Genomic DNA, 13697 nt, shown 5'->3' with positions numbered 1-13697 from the left:
AGTAGAAGAGGTTTAAATATCCTGTTCAAGTTCACAGATTACCATTAAATGTCCAGCTAAACGTTGAACCAAGTCTTCATTTTTCTTCTAATCTGTCACTTCTCTTTTATTACTGCAACATTTAAGGCCTATTACAGAAACATTTTTTAAAGAAAACTTACTATATTGTTTCCAGGTGGCAATAATCACTTTATTATTTCTTTGTAATATTTAATTCATGTAAAAATTTTTTTCTTGATTAGTTTGATTGCCTTGGACATTGTACCAAGACAAAAGTGGAATAACCTGGAAGTAGAAATAATACCTATAATTATGTTCATCACACTGTGAGATACTTTAGAGAATCACAATGGAAAATATCTGTAAAGTCATTTGAGTAGAATGAATTTTTTCATTTTTCCTGAAACTGTTCCATATTATTATATGAAAGATTGTCATTGATTGAGAAAGATTTACATAACTGTATCAGTGTCTTTTTCTCCCCAAATTAAATATAACTAAGAAAGCAGTTTTCAGAGATAATTTTATGATTTATTCTATACTTTTAGTGTAGGAGGAGAATTTACCTTTTCCTGATTATAAACGACCCCAGGGACAACAATTATGACCATGTTTATTAGATTGGAACCAAAGTATCTCAACCAAACTAGTGAATGCGTTTTCACTTTTGTTGCATGTCTCAAATACCCAGTTTCATTGACTTGAATATTTAAATTATGCAGAACATTGAATGTCATATTGCTGACCTTGAGGATCTACTTTAAAAAGATAGAATCAAACATTCATAAATGTAGTGTGCTCTGTGATTTCTTTAGGTAGAGATGAATGAAATGGCATATAATTTTGTTTGATGTGGCTACAATTTCTAAAAATTACTGTTTTGTTACTCTTTATTATATTTTATATAGAATTGCTCTATATCATTGTGTACGACTTTTACTGAAGCTATATGTGAATTTTCTTGAAACCATGGGTAGTTTTCATTGAGAGGTTATTTTTTAATATCAGATTAAATAAAACAAATTATACAGGTAAATATATGATTTAATCTTAAATATATAAAAGTCTAGTTATTGTTACTGTTTTGGGTAGGAGAGTTTTAGCCAATGAACAACATGTTTGAGATTGTGATATTGATATTGATATTGTGAGATTGCATATTTTAAATAATTATGTATTTTTTTCCTTATCACTAAACTTCTTGCAATTGGGGAGTCTCCTCCTTTTAATGGTGATTTGGTTTCATGAGGAATTACTGATGGGAAATTTTAAATACGCTCTTTTGAATCAAAATCAGTCTCTTTCACGGACCATCAATAGCATGTGGTGATTTGGAATCTGGTTGCTTTTGGTGCTTCTACTTGTAAACATGATTTTTTTCCATAGTTGGATTATAGGTCTGTTTTTAGGTGGAATACGTATCTAAACTTTTGAAGTGATTAAAAGAAGGCTCTCTGAAATAAACTTCATTTTATAATATACTTTATCTGGTATAATAAATTATAGCATAGTGAAATGTTACTTTATGAGTGCTTATATTATTGATATTAAAACTGTCAATTAAATTTGGCTTGAATTGTCAGCAAAGGAGAATGTTACCCTAATCCAACACAGAATCATCAGATATGTTCATTTTTATCACACCATGTATAAAATGGTGTTTTATGAACAAAGAAAATGTAGTGTCCATTTATTTTTCTTTTGTGTATTCAAAGGCTTAGTTTCCCGTTTGTTTTTCTTTTGGTCTCTCATTAAGTGGATTTTATTTAAAATTACTTCTTTGGTTTTATCAAACCAATTATGAAATTTTTCACTTTTATAAATGGCATTAGCTTTCCTTACGTCCATTCTTTAAAACAGTGTCAGTAGATATGTTTATAATTTTATGATCTTTCAAGAAGGTCAGTTGAGTTTATCACCTTTAGTTCAGCATCAGTGCTTCAGCATCAGTAATCCTTTACTGATTGTCTCTGGAGAATGATATATAGGGATAATTAAGCAACTAATTAACCTCTACATGGTGTAATGCTCCTTTCCGCACTGAGATTAAGCATGTTCTGTCCTTTCATTCTTTTTCACCAAACTAACATCTGTGGTAATGCATGTTAAACTTCCTAACAGCTTTAATATTTGACTTGTAGCTTGTCTGCTCACATAAATGCTTGCTGTGGAGAAAGTATTTCCCCACCTCCTGCATGCTTATACACTGTAGGTTATAAATGAAGTGGAGAAAGCACCCAAAGAGCTGAGAAAAGAGCTCATGAAACGCAGGAAAGAGGAGCTTGCACACAGCCAGCATGCTCAGGTAACAGCAGCAGCTTACTGCTACTAAACACAGAAAGCAGCATTATTCTCACAGCTCAATAAACCATGGCTGAAATGGTAAATTCTGACTGTACTTATTACATAACGTTGACTTCTCCTAATACAAAGATTCGCAGGGCATTCTTTATATAGTACTAAATTCACACTAATGGTGACATTTAAGTTGCTAATATGAAATTAAGTGGAATGTTGGGAAAGCTGACTCCAGATGAAAGAAACAAGTATGTTAATGTATAATCCACTGTATTCTTATTTTAATCATGATGGAAGCTTATATTTTTAAGTAGTAATGTCAATGTTTGATAAAAGACTTTCAGGACAAAAATACAGAGGGTAAGAATGCCTGTTAAAAGGCCATTATTTATATAAAGTTCAGAGTTAAAAGAAAAATGGTAAAAGGTAATGTTAAATGGTAGAGCAAACATTTATTACTGTTAAAGTCAACAACATAAGCAACTTAAAACCAGATTTTAAATACTAAGTATATTTTCTTTTTGATTCAGAATCTAGCAGTTAAAAAAATAGACTTTTTACCTATATAAAGTTGATTCTAGGCTATGATAAGGCTGAGCCTACTAAAATGGGTGAATTCTTTATAAAACTTGATAAATTAGTATTTTCAACATATTCTTTTAGAATTATTTCACATGACTGCAAGGTCTTTTATACAAGAAATCATTTTTCTTTTAATTAAGTTTGCACTCAGCCTGGAGGCAAAGAGAAGTGAGCTCAATTTGTAGTTACATATGTTAAGGAAAGGAGGAAGCGACACGGATTATATATTAACTGTTGCTTTAAATTATCTTTTTAATGTTGTATGATGTGATTTAAAAAGTGATTCCCATACTTTTGAATTTTACACACCCATGAAAAGAATCACAGAAACAATAAAAACTATTGGGGACCATGACAAATGGATTGTCATTAACAATTTTTTGTTTTTGCCAAGTAAGGGTATTTTAAAACTGCCATTTACTTGTTACCATCATTTCAAAAGAGAGACTATTTTAACACTATGGAAAATAAGGAAAATATCTCAGAATTAAAAATTTTGATAAAATTATTCTATTTAAATAAATTTAGTTTTTGCTGTGAGTCAGTGAAAAATTTTGTCTTGGCTGGTGTGCAGATTACTAAATGGCAAACACAGCATTTGCTATGTGTCAAGCACTGTTCTAAATGCTTCACTTGTATAAACTCATTTAACCTCACAACATATGAGGTAGTTACTCTTGTTACCTTCATCCTACGGATGAGGCAACTAAAGCACAGGAAGATTGAGTGACTTTCCCAAGGTCACACATCTAATTAGCGGTCGAGCCAGAATTCTTGTCCAGGCAAGTTTGGCTCCACATTTCATACACTGAACTACATACCGTGTTGCCTCCCATGTTTAAGCTACCCTGTCTGTGCCAAATCTCAACTCTCATCCGCTTAGCCCAGTTGTCAGCCATGTCTTGTTACTAGGTGAAAAGGAAGTCCTTGCTGGTCGCACATCTGTTTTTGGATAATTTGGATTTCAAGCCAGATAATAATAATAATACGGTTTTGCCTTGTAAAGGAATATAGACTTTTTTAATCCCAAAAGGTAACATATCAGACTTCAGAGTCAAAATTGAGAATTTAGTGTTGAATCACTTAGGTGATCCCTTACTTTAGTAAAACTCTGTTGGTGATTTTTCATATAATTTTGAGGGCTAGCCTATATGTTTCAACTAATACTGAAAGCAATAGTAAATTTCTTTTTGTAAAGTCAGTGAAGAATTTAGTAGTCTTAACAAATTTCCAAAGTCCTTCTCTTTATTATATGTGCTGCCGAAGCGAGCATAAAAGTACTTCTCTTTAGCTACTGCTTTTAATACGGGTGCTAAAACTTGATTACTTTACAGAATTTATTTTAAACTTTTTTTGAGAATTTATAAATAATAGCCATATAGTCGTGGAGTTAGAAGATATTTGGTCATCTAGTCAAGTGATTTTCAAACTGTGCTTCCAAGAGCTCTTGAGTTTGAAGAAGCACCTCAAGAATCCTTCAGAAAGTGAGGACTATGGGGCCCTGGGCCCCTGCTTTGTCTTCAACTTAAGCAGCACCCCTTTTTATCTGTTTTATAAATTTTATATAGTTTTTGGTGAGTTTTTTTAAGAATGTTTGGTTTAAAAGCAACGTGAGCGAACTAAAGTTTAGAAACCATTGATCTAGTTCAAATCCTTCATTTTACAGATGAGAAGGAGGCTCCTCTGTTAAGTGACTTGTTCCAGGCCTCAAGAAAGTCAACATTTGTATAATTATTCTTTCCATTTACAAAAAGTCATTCAGCTATATTCTCACCTGGGAGGTGCATTGTATTCTAATCCACAGGGTGTTGCTCAGGTCATGATTCAGTCTTTTCAGTTGTCATCTTGTGCAGTCTTCAACGCCCCAATGCAGGACGTAAGTCCCACGTGCCTGTAGGAGGATGCCTTCTCCTGTTTTACTTGCTTTTTCTTTGGCTCACATGTGCCTTTTCATTGTTAGCTTCATTCGTTAAACTCTCAGAAGATTGCTAGATGATAATGTCAGCAATGCCAATAACAGTATAACCTGACATGAACTTTACAGTAGAGCATTCCTCAAAGAGATTCACGTTTAATTCTCACTGCCACCACCCTAATATAGGGATGGAGTATATTCATCTTACAGATGAAGAGATCAAGGCATAGAAGTCTAAGTGATCTGCCTAAAGTCACAGAAGAGATTAATGGTAGAACTGGAACTGGAACACTTGTAATACAGTGTTCTTTTTCTGTCTACCCTACCACAAATTTTAATTTGAGATTTTCATCTTTTTCAAGAAATATCTTCCCAATAGTATTTTATGAGTTTTGCACATGTGAGAAATTGAATGCTGTGATTAGATTGTTATCTCTGTGTGAAGTGACATTTTGATTGCATATATGTTTATGTAAATGTTTTAATTATGGATATGGTCAGAAAAGCCATATTAAAAGTGGTGACTTCAGTTTCATTTAACTTGAGTTTTCACTATTCAAATTGTCCATAATGAATAGTGAGTTGCTGCTATTCTCCTTACTGTAGTTTTATATTAAGTCTGGAATTCCAGGCTGTATTCTTTCTCACAGTTTATATAGGGAAGTGACTAGCTCATTTAATACTGTAATTTTTGCTTGTGATGTTTGATATGTACAACTGGAGTAGATAGAATACAGCTTGATTTTAACCCCTCCTTTCCCCTCTCCTGAAATTAGACTTTTTGTTTTATTTTTTTATTTTATTATTGGCAGCTCTTGGACTCTATAGTTTTCTAAAAACGTAAGCAAAACATTAACTTTTTCAATGAGAGGGAGAAATTACGAATTACGATCACTTTTCTGATCATTACCATTTTTAACTTTTCTTTTGAGTTAAAATGATCAAATTCTGTACATATAGTCCAATATATCATAACCCTTTCTTATAGTTTTCTAGAACACAAAGATGTATTTTTAATGTTCATAGTTATCTGATTAATATGTTAGAATTCCTTATCAAAACTCAAACTTGTACGTTTAAAAGGCACTCATTTTACAATGCATGTGTCTGTTTTAAAATTGTTACTCCTAGTGATCAGATTTATCTGTTATTTATTTTTTTTCATAGGATAATGTAATTTGTACAATCATTTTAGAATGTAAGGTCACTTTTCTTTTAGAGGCTAACAGTAATTTCTAATTAAAAATTCCTTGTGAATATATTACATTTGGCTTTTGAAGTTAGGAAAGTTAACGAAAGCTGAATAATATTAAAATTTTATTTCTTTTGAGGAAAAAAATATATTAGTATGTAAGAAACCTTTCAGGTAATTTTCAGCTTTTATATAAAAAATTATTTGTGCAGTGTCCGTGACTATGTAATCATCCAGACTCTGCTTAATTATTCAAGTCCATAGCTCTGTGGGGCACCTGGTGTCTTTGCTAACCCTGATGGTTAGGAAGCACTTCCACACATTGCCTGCCTTGACTCTTACCTGTTGCTCTTTATTTTGCCTTCTGGAGCAGCACGATGCTAGTTTTGCCTGCTTCCCCGTAACAGTCTCAGCCCTTCAGTCCCCCTCATTTATTATTAGTTGTTTCAGGGCATGCTTCTGTAGTTTTTTCAGTCATTCATTGTGTAGCATAGTTTCTGGACCCCCCAGCTTTGTATTTTCTGTGGTTTACTTTTGAACTTTTGAAAGACTAGTAGTAAGGAAAGGGGCCCACTACCCTTTACGAGAACTGAAAACCAATTTGGGACCAATAGAGTGAAGCTCTTTGAAAGCAATACTGTCTTTTATTAATTTTAGTAACCTTGTAACTAGTACAGTACAGTATTTACTAATTGCTTAATAAAGGTTTTCTTTGAACTGAACTCTTATGTTGTTAATCTAGACATAAATATATTATAGTAATATGACCAAAGATTGGCATCGACAAGAAATTACGTTCATTTTTTAGTGGCAATGGCCTATATTTACCTTTTTAATTTTCACATAAATATTAATTTGCTCCATCTTGTGTTTTTGCACTTGAATTCTTTGAGTCTAAGTGTAATATTTATATTTATGCTGGTTAATTTGTACCCATTGTTTCTGTCTACACAGGTACTTTAAAAAAGTTTTTTATGCAAACCAGTGGCAAAAATGTGGAACAAAAGAAAACCTTTTCATATATCTGAAGGTTATATTAAGTTTATTTAACAAGTTTGCATATAGAGAAAATTTAATTTTTATTACAAATGATATTTACTGTAGGAAAAAGAGAAGCTTGAACAACTTTATTATAACTGCTTAAAAGATAAACATGGAGATTTTGTATCTCTAAATAAAACTCAAAAGGCCTTATTCTATATAGTTTAATTTAAACATTCATTTAGTGTTTTTTTTTTAACTTTTTTGCTGTGGTAATGTTATATAGGTGACTATAGTCAAGTTGGCAACTATTTCTTATAGAGGTAATTCATTAGTCTTTCTGCTACTGTGTATTTGTATTTGCTGAAAAAAATTATGATGCAAAGGAGACAGCAGCATTTGTGACTCCGAATTACCTTCATAGTAGATACAGTAGTAAGGCAAACATCTTGGGGACACTTCTGGGCGTCTTCTTTGTGCATGGAAGGCCTGGCTGGTAGTGATCCAGGTCCTATCAGGCGGTCCGAGGCCTGAAAAATAGTTCCAAAACGGATCTTGGGGTTTTATCTTCTCTCGGATGTGCAAGAGGAGGAATTATAGGTGAAGTGGTGTTTCAACCCTAAATTTCTAAATCCACACTCAGTGATCAGAATATCCCTTGAGCTAATCACAAATGGCTGTAACTGCCAAGGGAGGGATGGAGATCCAAACATTTCCTGGCAAAATTTACATTTCATCACTTTGGATATCGTTCCTTTTCTTCTATAAGTGTATGGTCTAGCATAAAAGCCATAAGTCACTTTAATATTTCCTTTCTTACACAGTAATCAAAGGACATTCTTAAAGCATAAATTTGGCATTTAAGCAAATAGTATGTACTCAGTAAATATTTATTGAATGGATAAGTCCCAAACATGTTGGTAGAATTCTCTGTAAGGAATTTTGTGTATAGATTTATAAAGTATAGCTCATTTTCCTATTCCTAGTTCACATTTCTCTAGCAATGCACGACTTCTTATTAAGTCCTCAAACTATTCTTTTTAGGCATTGGCCGTCGATACAGAAACTATTTTTCTCTGTTAATCTAACCACAATATTTCTTCCTCTTTATTTCTTTGAAAAATAGAGAGTTTAACATTCTGATATCTGTTTTACTTATGTGCTCTTTATTGCCTTTCTTTCTAAAAGGCATTTCTTATTTATTCTTGTTTTATCCACACCATAGTGGAATGAATAGTCAGTTTTAGAGGCTGTAATTTTATTATTTTCCCAAAGATATCAGTGTAATGGCATTTTATGAGTGGATTATAACCTTCTTTTGTATGTATTAGTCCGTAAGTTTAGAATAATATGTATTCTAGTACTTTTTTCTGGGCTTGAATTGGGTGACTATATTATATTTTTATATATACATTTGTATACTATATAATTTTGGTATTTTTTAATTCCACTAATTTTAGAAACTTGGTTTAGAAATCTTGTTAACCACTAATATGTGTATATAGATAAATGGATGTTTTGCTCAGTAAATACTTATTAATTGATGGTTAACTATGTCTAATAGGAACAAGAGTTTGTTCAGAAGCAACAACAAGAATTAGATGGCTCTCTGAAAAAGATCATCCAACAGCAAAAGGCAGAGTTAGCCAATATTGAAAGAGAGTGCCTGAATAACAAACAACAGCTCATGAGAGGTATATGAAATTATGCAGCATATGTGTATATATAAAGATACCTCAAAAACATTGCCAAGCTATACCTTGAAAATGATTTGAATGCTTTCCTTTGCTGGGGTGGTAGAGGGAAAGATAAAGAAAGATGGTAGAGGGAAGGATAAAGAAAGATAAATAAGAGGAAAAAAATTTATAAAATTAAGAAAAACTGCAAGGTATAGAATTCCTTTTTGACAGTAGAAAGCATAAACATATAATCCTTAAAACATCTTTTTTGTCCAGATGATGCTAGAAATATACCTGAATAATTTTGTGTACTCATTATACCTTATATTGTTGCTATACTTAATTGGCTACATGATAGAATGAAATTTTAAGCACTTATTTCCCCTAAGAACTTCTCATTAAGATGATTAAATGGAATTTTGGTGTTGGGGGTGGGGTATTCTCTGTTTAAAGGACATTAGAACAGAATGGAAAGTAGTAATAGATAATTATCTTTGCATTGGTAATATTTCTTTTATAGCTCGGGATGTCAGTGTGTTTATAAGTTAGTGTATATAGAACACTTTTATGTGAATATTAAAATGAAGACTAAAGTACATTAGTAAAAAGACCAAAGTGACATTTTGAAAATTGGTTTCTTCTAGCTCGAGAAGCTGCAATTTGGGAGCTTGAAGAACGACACTTACAAGAAAAACACCAGCTACTCAAACAGCAACTTAAAGATCAGTATTTCATGCAAAGACATCAGCTACTTAAACGCCATGAGAAGGTTAATGAAAGGAAAATTTATTCACTTTTTTACTCATTTTAAAATTTGGAGAGTGAAGATTTCGTTTTTGAAACATTTCTTAGAGAATGAATTTCAGATTTCTTTATTTTATCCTAAAATTTCTTTGTTGAAGTCTAGAGTAATTAATTGTATGTTAATCATGATTACAAACTTTTTTCCTCAAATTCCAAGGGTGATAACTAATTACAAGGCTTAATAGCCTCAGATAATCTTCATCTTGTCTCTCAGAGGTAGCTATTGTGGCTCCATTTATGGTTCAAATATCTTAAAAGTGTGGACTCCCTATACTTAGTAAAAGAGTTTCGATATAAGACTCTTAATAGAAATAGCTTTGTTTTTCTTATAAATTATTTTTTGCCTAATATTTTGCTGGTTGGTATACAACAAGGGAGAGAGTAATTTTGGGAAAAAACAACAAAATGACTTATTTGAGCATACATGTGGGTACTGAGTATTGAATTATATTTACATCACTGGATTCTGTTTAAAACTTTTTAGGAAACAGAACAAATGCAGCGTTACAATCAACGACTTATTGAGGAATTGAAAAACAGACAGACTCAAGAAAGAGCAAGACTGCCCAAGATTCAGCGCAGTGAAGCCAAGACTCGCATGGCCATGTTTAAGAAAAGTTTGAGAATTAACTCAACGGCCACACCAGATCAGGACCGTGAAAAAATTAAACAGGTAAATGAGCACATTACTTTCTTCTCTTCTAGGTTACAAACATTTGCATGACTTTTAGAAGTGCCACGTAGTTGTGTTGTAGACATTTAGAGCCCCCTGGGGCTTGCTGATGTTCACGTTAGCTCTGTGGGCTGGCCTAGCTAGGTATTAGCATATACCTGCTTACTCTTCCTCGGGTGTGGCCACAGAGGGCAGAGCTCTCCCTCCCAGGCCCCACATCAGATCCTGGGCTAGCCTGGTTCTAAGAGCAACCCTGGGAATGAGATGACTTGGACAGCTTTTGAAGTCAAAGCATATGGCCTCAGTATACTTCTATAATCACAGGTCCCACACACAAATTAACTGAGGTCACTAAGGAGATAACAAGGTTTTAATCAGAAGTCCCCCACTCCCCACTAAAGCTATGATGTGGACTCCAGCTTCGAGTGACAGCATGTTCTTACTTTTAGCTTCAATTTGTTATACTTTTATGTTTTGTTAAATTCCTTTATTATACCTTTGGGAGATACAGAAATTACATTGCTAACCGTATTTTGTTTTTCTTGTTTATAGTTTGCTGCTCAAGAAGAAAAGAGGCAGAAAAATGAGAGAATGGCTCAGCATCAAAAACATGAAAATCAGATGCGGGATCTTCAGTTGCAGTGTGAAGCCAATGTCCGAGAGCTGCATCAACTGCAGGTCAGCTACCGAAGCCGGAAAACAAAGCTGGCAGTAGCTGGGCAGCACAGGTTTTGAGAAGAGAATAGCTAACAAAGTAAACTGTACTTGCCATGAAAATGCTGGGCTTTGTTTCCTGATTAGACCCAAATGAAGTTCAGTTTAAGTATGTTAGGCATTTGGTCGCATTTTATAGAACCGTGATTAATGTAATATGAAGCTAAATTACACACCTAAGAAGTTTAGTTTTTCAAAAGCAGATTGAATATTTTTAGTGTATTTTGCAAAGAAGATGAACAAAATTTTCAAAATGATGTAGACAGTTTTGTTATCAGCGTCTGTATTTGAAATTTCTTTTCATCTAGGGAGAAATAGTTCATTTTCTTCTAGGTTTTTGAAAAAAGTGATAAACATGAGAATTTTTTTCCTAAGAAATGTAAATGTTAACTTTAGAGAGGACTGTTTTGGGCCTTACGTGGAATATGCTGCCCATCTAGTATATAGCTTAAAATGTGTATCAGAGTAGTGTATACATTGTGGAGTTGCTACATTTGCTTAATTTACTAGAGTGGAATAGTTATGAATCCCATGTTTTGATACCAACTATGAGAAAAACGCGTACAAACTACCTCTTGCAGTGTCAGTTTTAGGAGCAAAGGAAAGGAAAAACAGGATCAAACTACTAATTCTTTCTATTTAAGTTCTTTTCATATGGTAACAGATCCAGCTTCTAAACTTGGAAAAATGAAGCTATGACTCATTTAATAATTCTTGGCCCTTGGTTTTTAGAGGAGTAGCTTGACAGTAATAGCATAGTGTTTGATGAGGAATTTATTATTTTGGAAGATAATTGTATTTGTTAAAAATCGCTTTGTTGAGCCGAAATTTTTTTAATCCAAACTTTATTTTCAGAATGAAAAATGCCACTTACTGGTTGAGCATGAGACTCAGAAACTAAAGGAATTAGATGAGGAACACAGCCAGGAATTAAAGGAATGGAGAGAGAAATTGAGACCTAGGAAAAAGGTAATTTTAAAAGCTTTTAAAAAAATATGCTTTCATCGATCTATCTGTCCATCTGTCCACCCACCCACCCACCTAGCCAGCCACCCATCCTCCCAGCTATTGGCTCTTTCCCTAATACGTGTCTGGTACAGTGTCAGGGATAGGCGATGCAGAGTTGAGGAGAAAAAGACCCTGTTCTCCAACTGTTCAGAATCTAGTGACAAGCAGTGATCCTATAGGTCAGTAGGATCATTGCTCTGAAGGAGGGAAGTACAAGATTGAGAGAGCAGAGCACAATGTATGAGCAGAGGAGGATGGCTGCTTAAGTCTGCGTGGGGCGGTCAGGGAAGCTTTAGAGCGCAGATGTTTTGTAAGTCAAGTGAGACTTGAAGGATGGGTAAGAGCTTGCTAGGCAGACAGACAGATTGGGGTGGAATGGGGCAATTTAAGTACAGAGAAGAGAGTGAGTGAAGATGTGTACAAGAATCATAAGTAGTTCCCGTCATTGGGGCACTAGGTGAATGTGTGCCTGTGTTTACACAGTAGGGAGGGACAGAAGGTAGGAAGTGATGACAGCTTGGTCTTGGTGGGTTGACTGGAGCCAGATTGCAAGGCCATTGTTGCTATGTAAATTGACAGTCTAATAAAATTGGATGGAATGGCTTCCCTTCCCTTTTCTAGCCAACCAGCCGGCCATCTTCCTTATTTGCACTTGACTCCCTGCTAGCCTGGTCCAATTAGCCATTTCAGTTATGTTTTTGCTATCATTATATTGTCTTCTCCCTTTGCTAATTCTCAAACTTAAACCTTTCTTTTCCTTGGGCTTCCTGCCTGGTATACATTTCAACTATTCCTTTCTTCCATTCATCCAGTCAATTAAGGAAATATGTATTTAGCATCTATTATGTGCTAAAGGTCTCTAGAGGAAGTAAAATTACCAAATTAGTTGCTAATGTCGCTTTTTAATTTAAATTTTATAGTTAAATTCTTGAATAGGTAATACATTCATGTGGTTCAGAATGCAAAAGGTAAGGAAGGATAAACAGTAAGAAGTCCCTTTTTCCAGTTTCATTGAACTCTTTACAGTCTAGCTTTCACCTCAAACTCCCGTTGAACTTGTTGACAGTGGTCACAAGTAAGTTGCTAATGACTAGATCCTATGCATTATCAAACTGTTCTTAAGAATCTCGTTTCTTAAAATTCTCTTCTTGCCTAACTTTTGTGACATCACCTTTTCTTTGTCTTCCTGTCACCGAAAATGTAGACATTTTCTAGTTTTATACCCTTAGCTTTGTTCTTTATCTTGATCTCACAGCTAGTCATGGCTTCAGCTGTTGCATATTTAAGGACAATACCAAAATGTGTGTAGTAGGGATTGTATAAACTCTGAAGTCATACGGATCTGGGTTCAAGTCTTAGTGCCAACACTGATTAATTTTGTCATTTAATATTTCTAAGCCCAGTTTTCCTCATTTGTAAACCGAAGATGATACTACCTACCTAACTGGGGTTAAGACAGAAGATGTGATGTGTGTATAGCAGTTGTCTGAGTACCTGAGCCGTGGTCAAGGTTCAATAAATGGTTGCTGTTCTTTATTGTTTTATTCTTTTTGGTTCATGCTCTAAGCTCCCATTTTCCACCTGGATGTTCCGTTCCTCCTCATTTCATTCAGGCCTCTGTCCCAGTATTACCTCATCAAAGGTTCCTTTTTTGGTCACTATATATAAAGTAGACTCCATGCCCACCTCAAACACTCTCTATCCCCTCACCTTTCTTTGTTTTTCTTCATAACATTCATCACTACCAGACACATTTTGTTTATTGTCTGTCTTCTCCCACAAGAATAGAGGCTCCTTGAAAACAGGGACATTATCTCTTTGGTCACTGATATATATCCAACTTCTGGAACA

The 13697-nt window shown here is 34.1% G+C and overlaps 1 protein-coding gene across 2 annotated transcripts in view; it reads left to right on the top strand.

Moving 5' to 3' along the window:
- Window positions 1-13697, top strand: part of SLK (STE20 like kinase) — a 41376-nt gene that overhangs the window by 22702 nt on the left and 4977 nt on the right. Inside the window, exons 13-18 of one of the 2 annotated variants that reach the window (XM_019725067.3) lie at window positions 2213-2305; window positions 8533-8662; window positions 9292-9416; window positions 9936-10124; window positions 10677-10802; window positions 11694-11807. In XM_019725067.3, the coding sequence (XP_019580626.3) occupies window positions 2213-2305; window positions 8533-8662; window positions 9292-9416; window positions 9936-10124; window positions 10677-10802; window positions 11694-11807 (777 nt within the window). The remainder of the gene's footprint in view (window positions 1-2212; window positions 2306-8532; window positions 8663-9291; window positions 9417-9935; window positions 10125-10676; window positions 10803-11693; window positions 11808-13697) is intronic. The other variant, XM_019725068.3, reaches the window with a different exon arrangement.

Source organism: Rhinolophus sinicus, chromosome 15, assembly GCF_057876585.1.
Source record: "Rhinolophus sinicus isolate RSI-liver-muscle chromosome 15, RSI-T2T, whole genome shotgun sequence".
Classification (NCBI taxonomy): Eukaryota; Metazoa; Chordata; class Mammalia; order Chiroptera; family Rhinolophidae; genus Rhinolophus; species Rhinolophus sinicus.
Note: the sequence above shows the minus strand (reverse complement) of the source record. Positions and strands in the feature narration are given on the sequence as shown.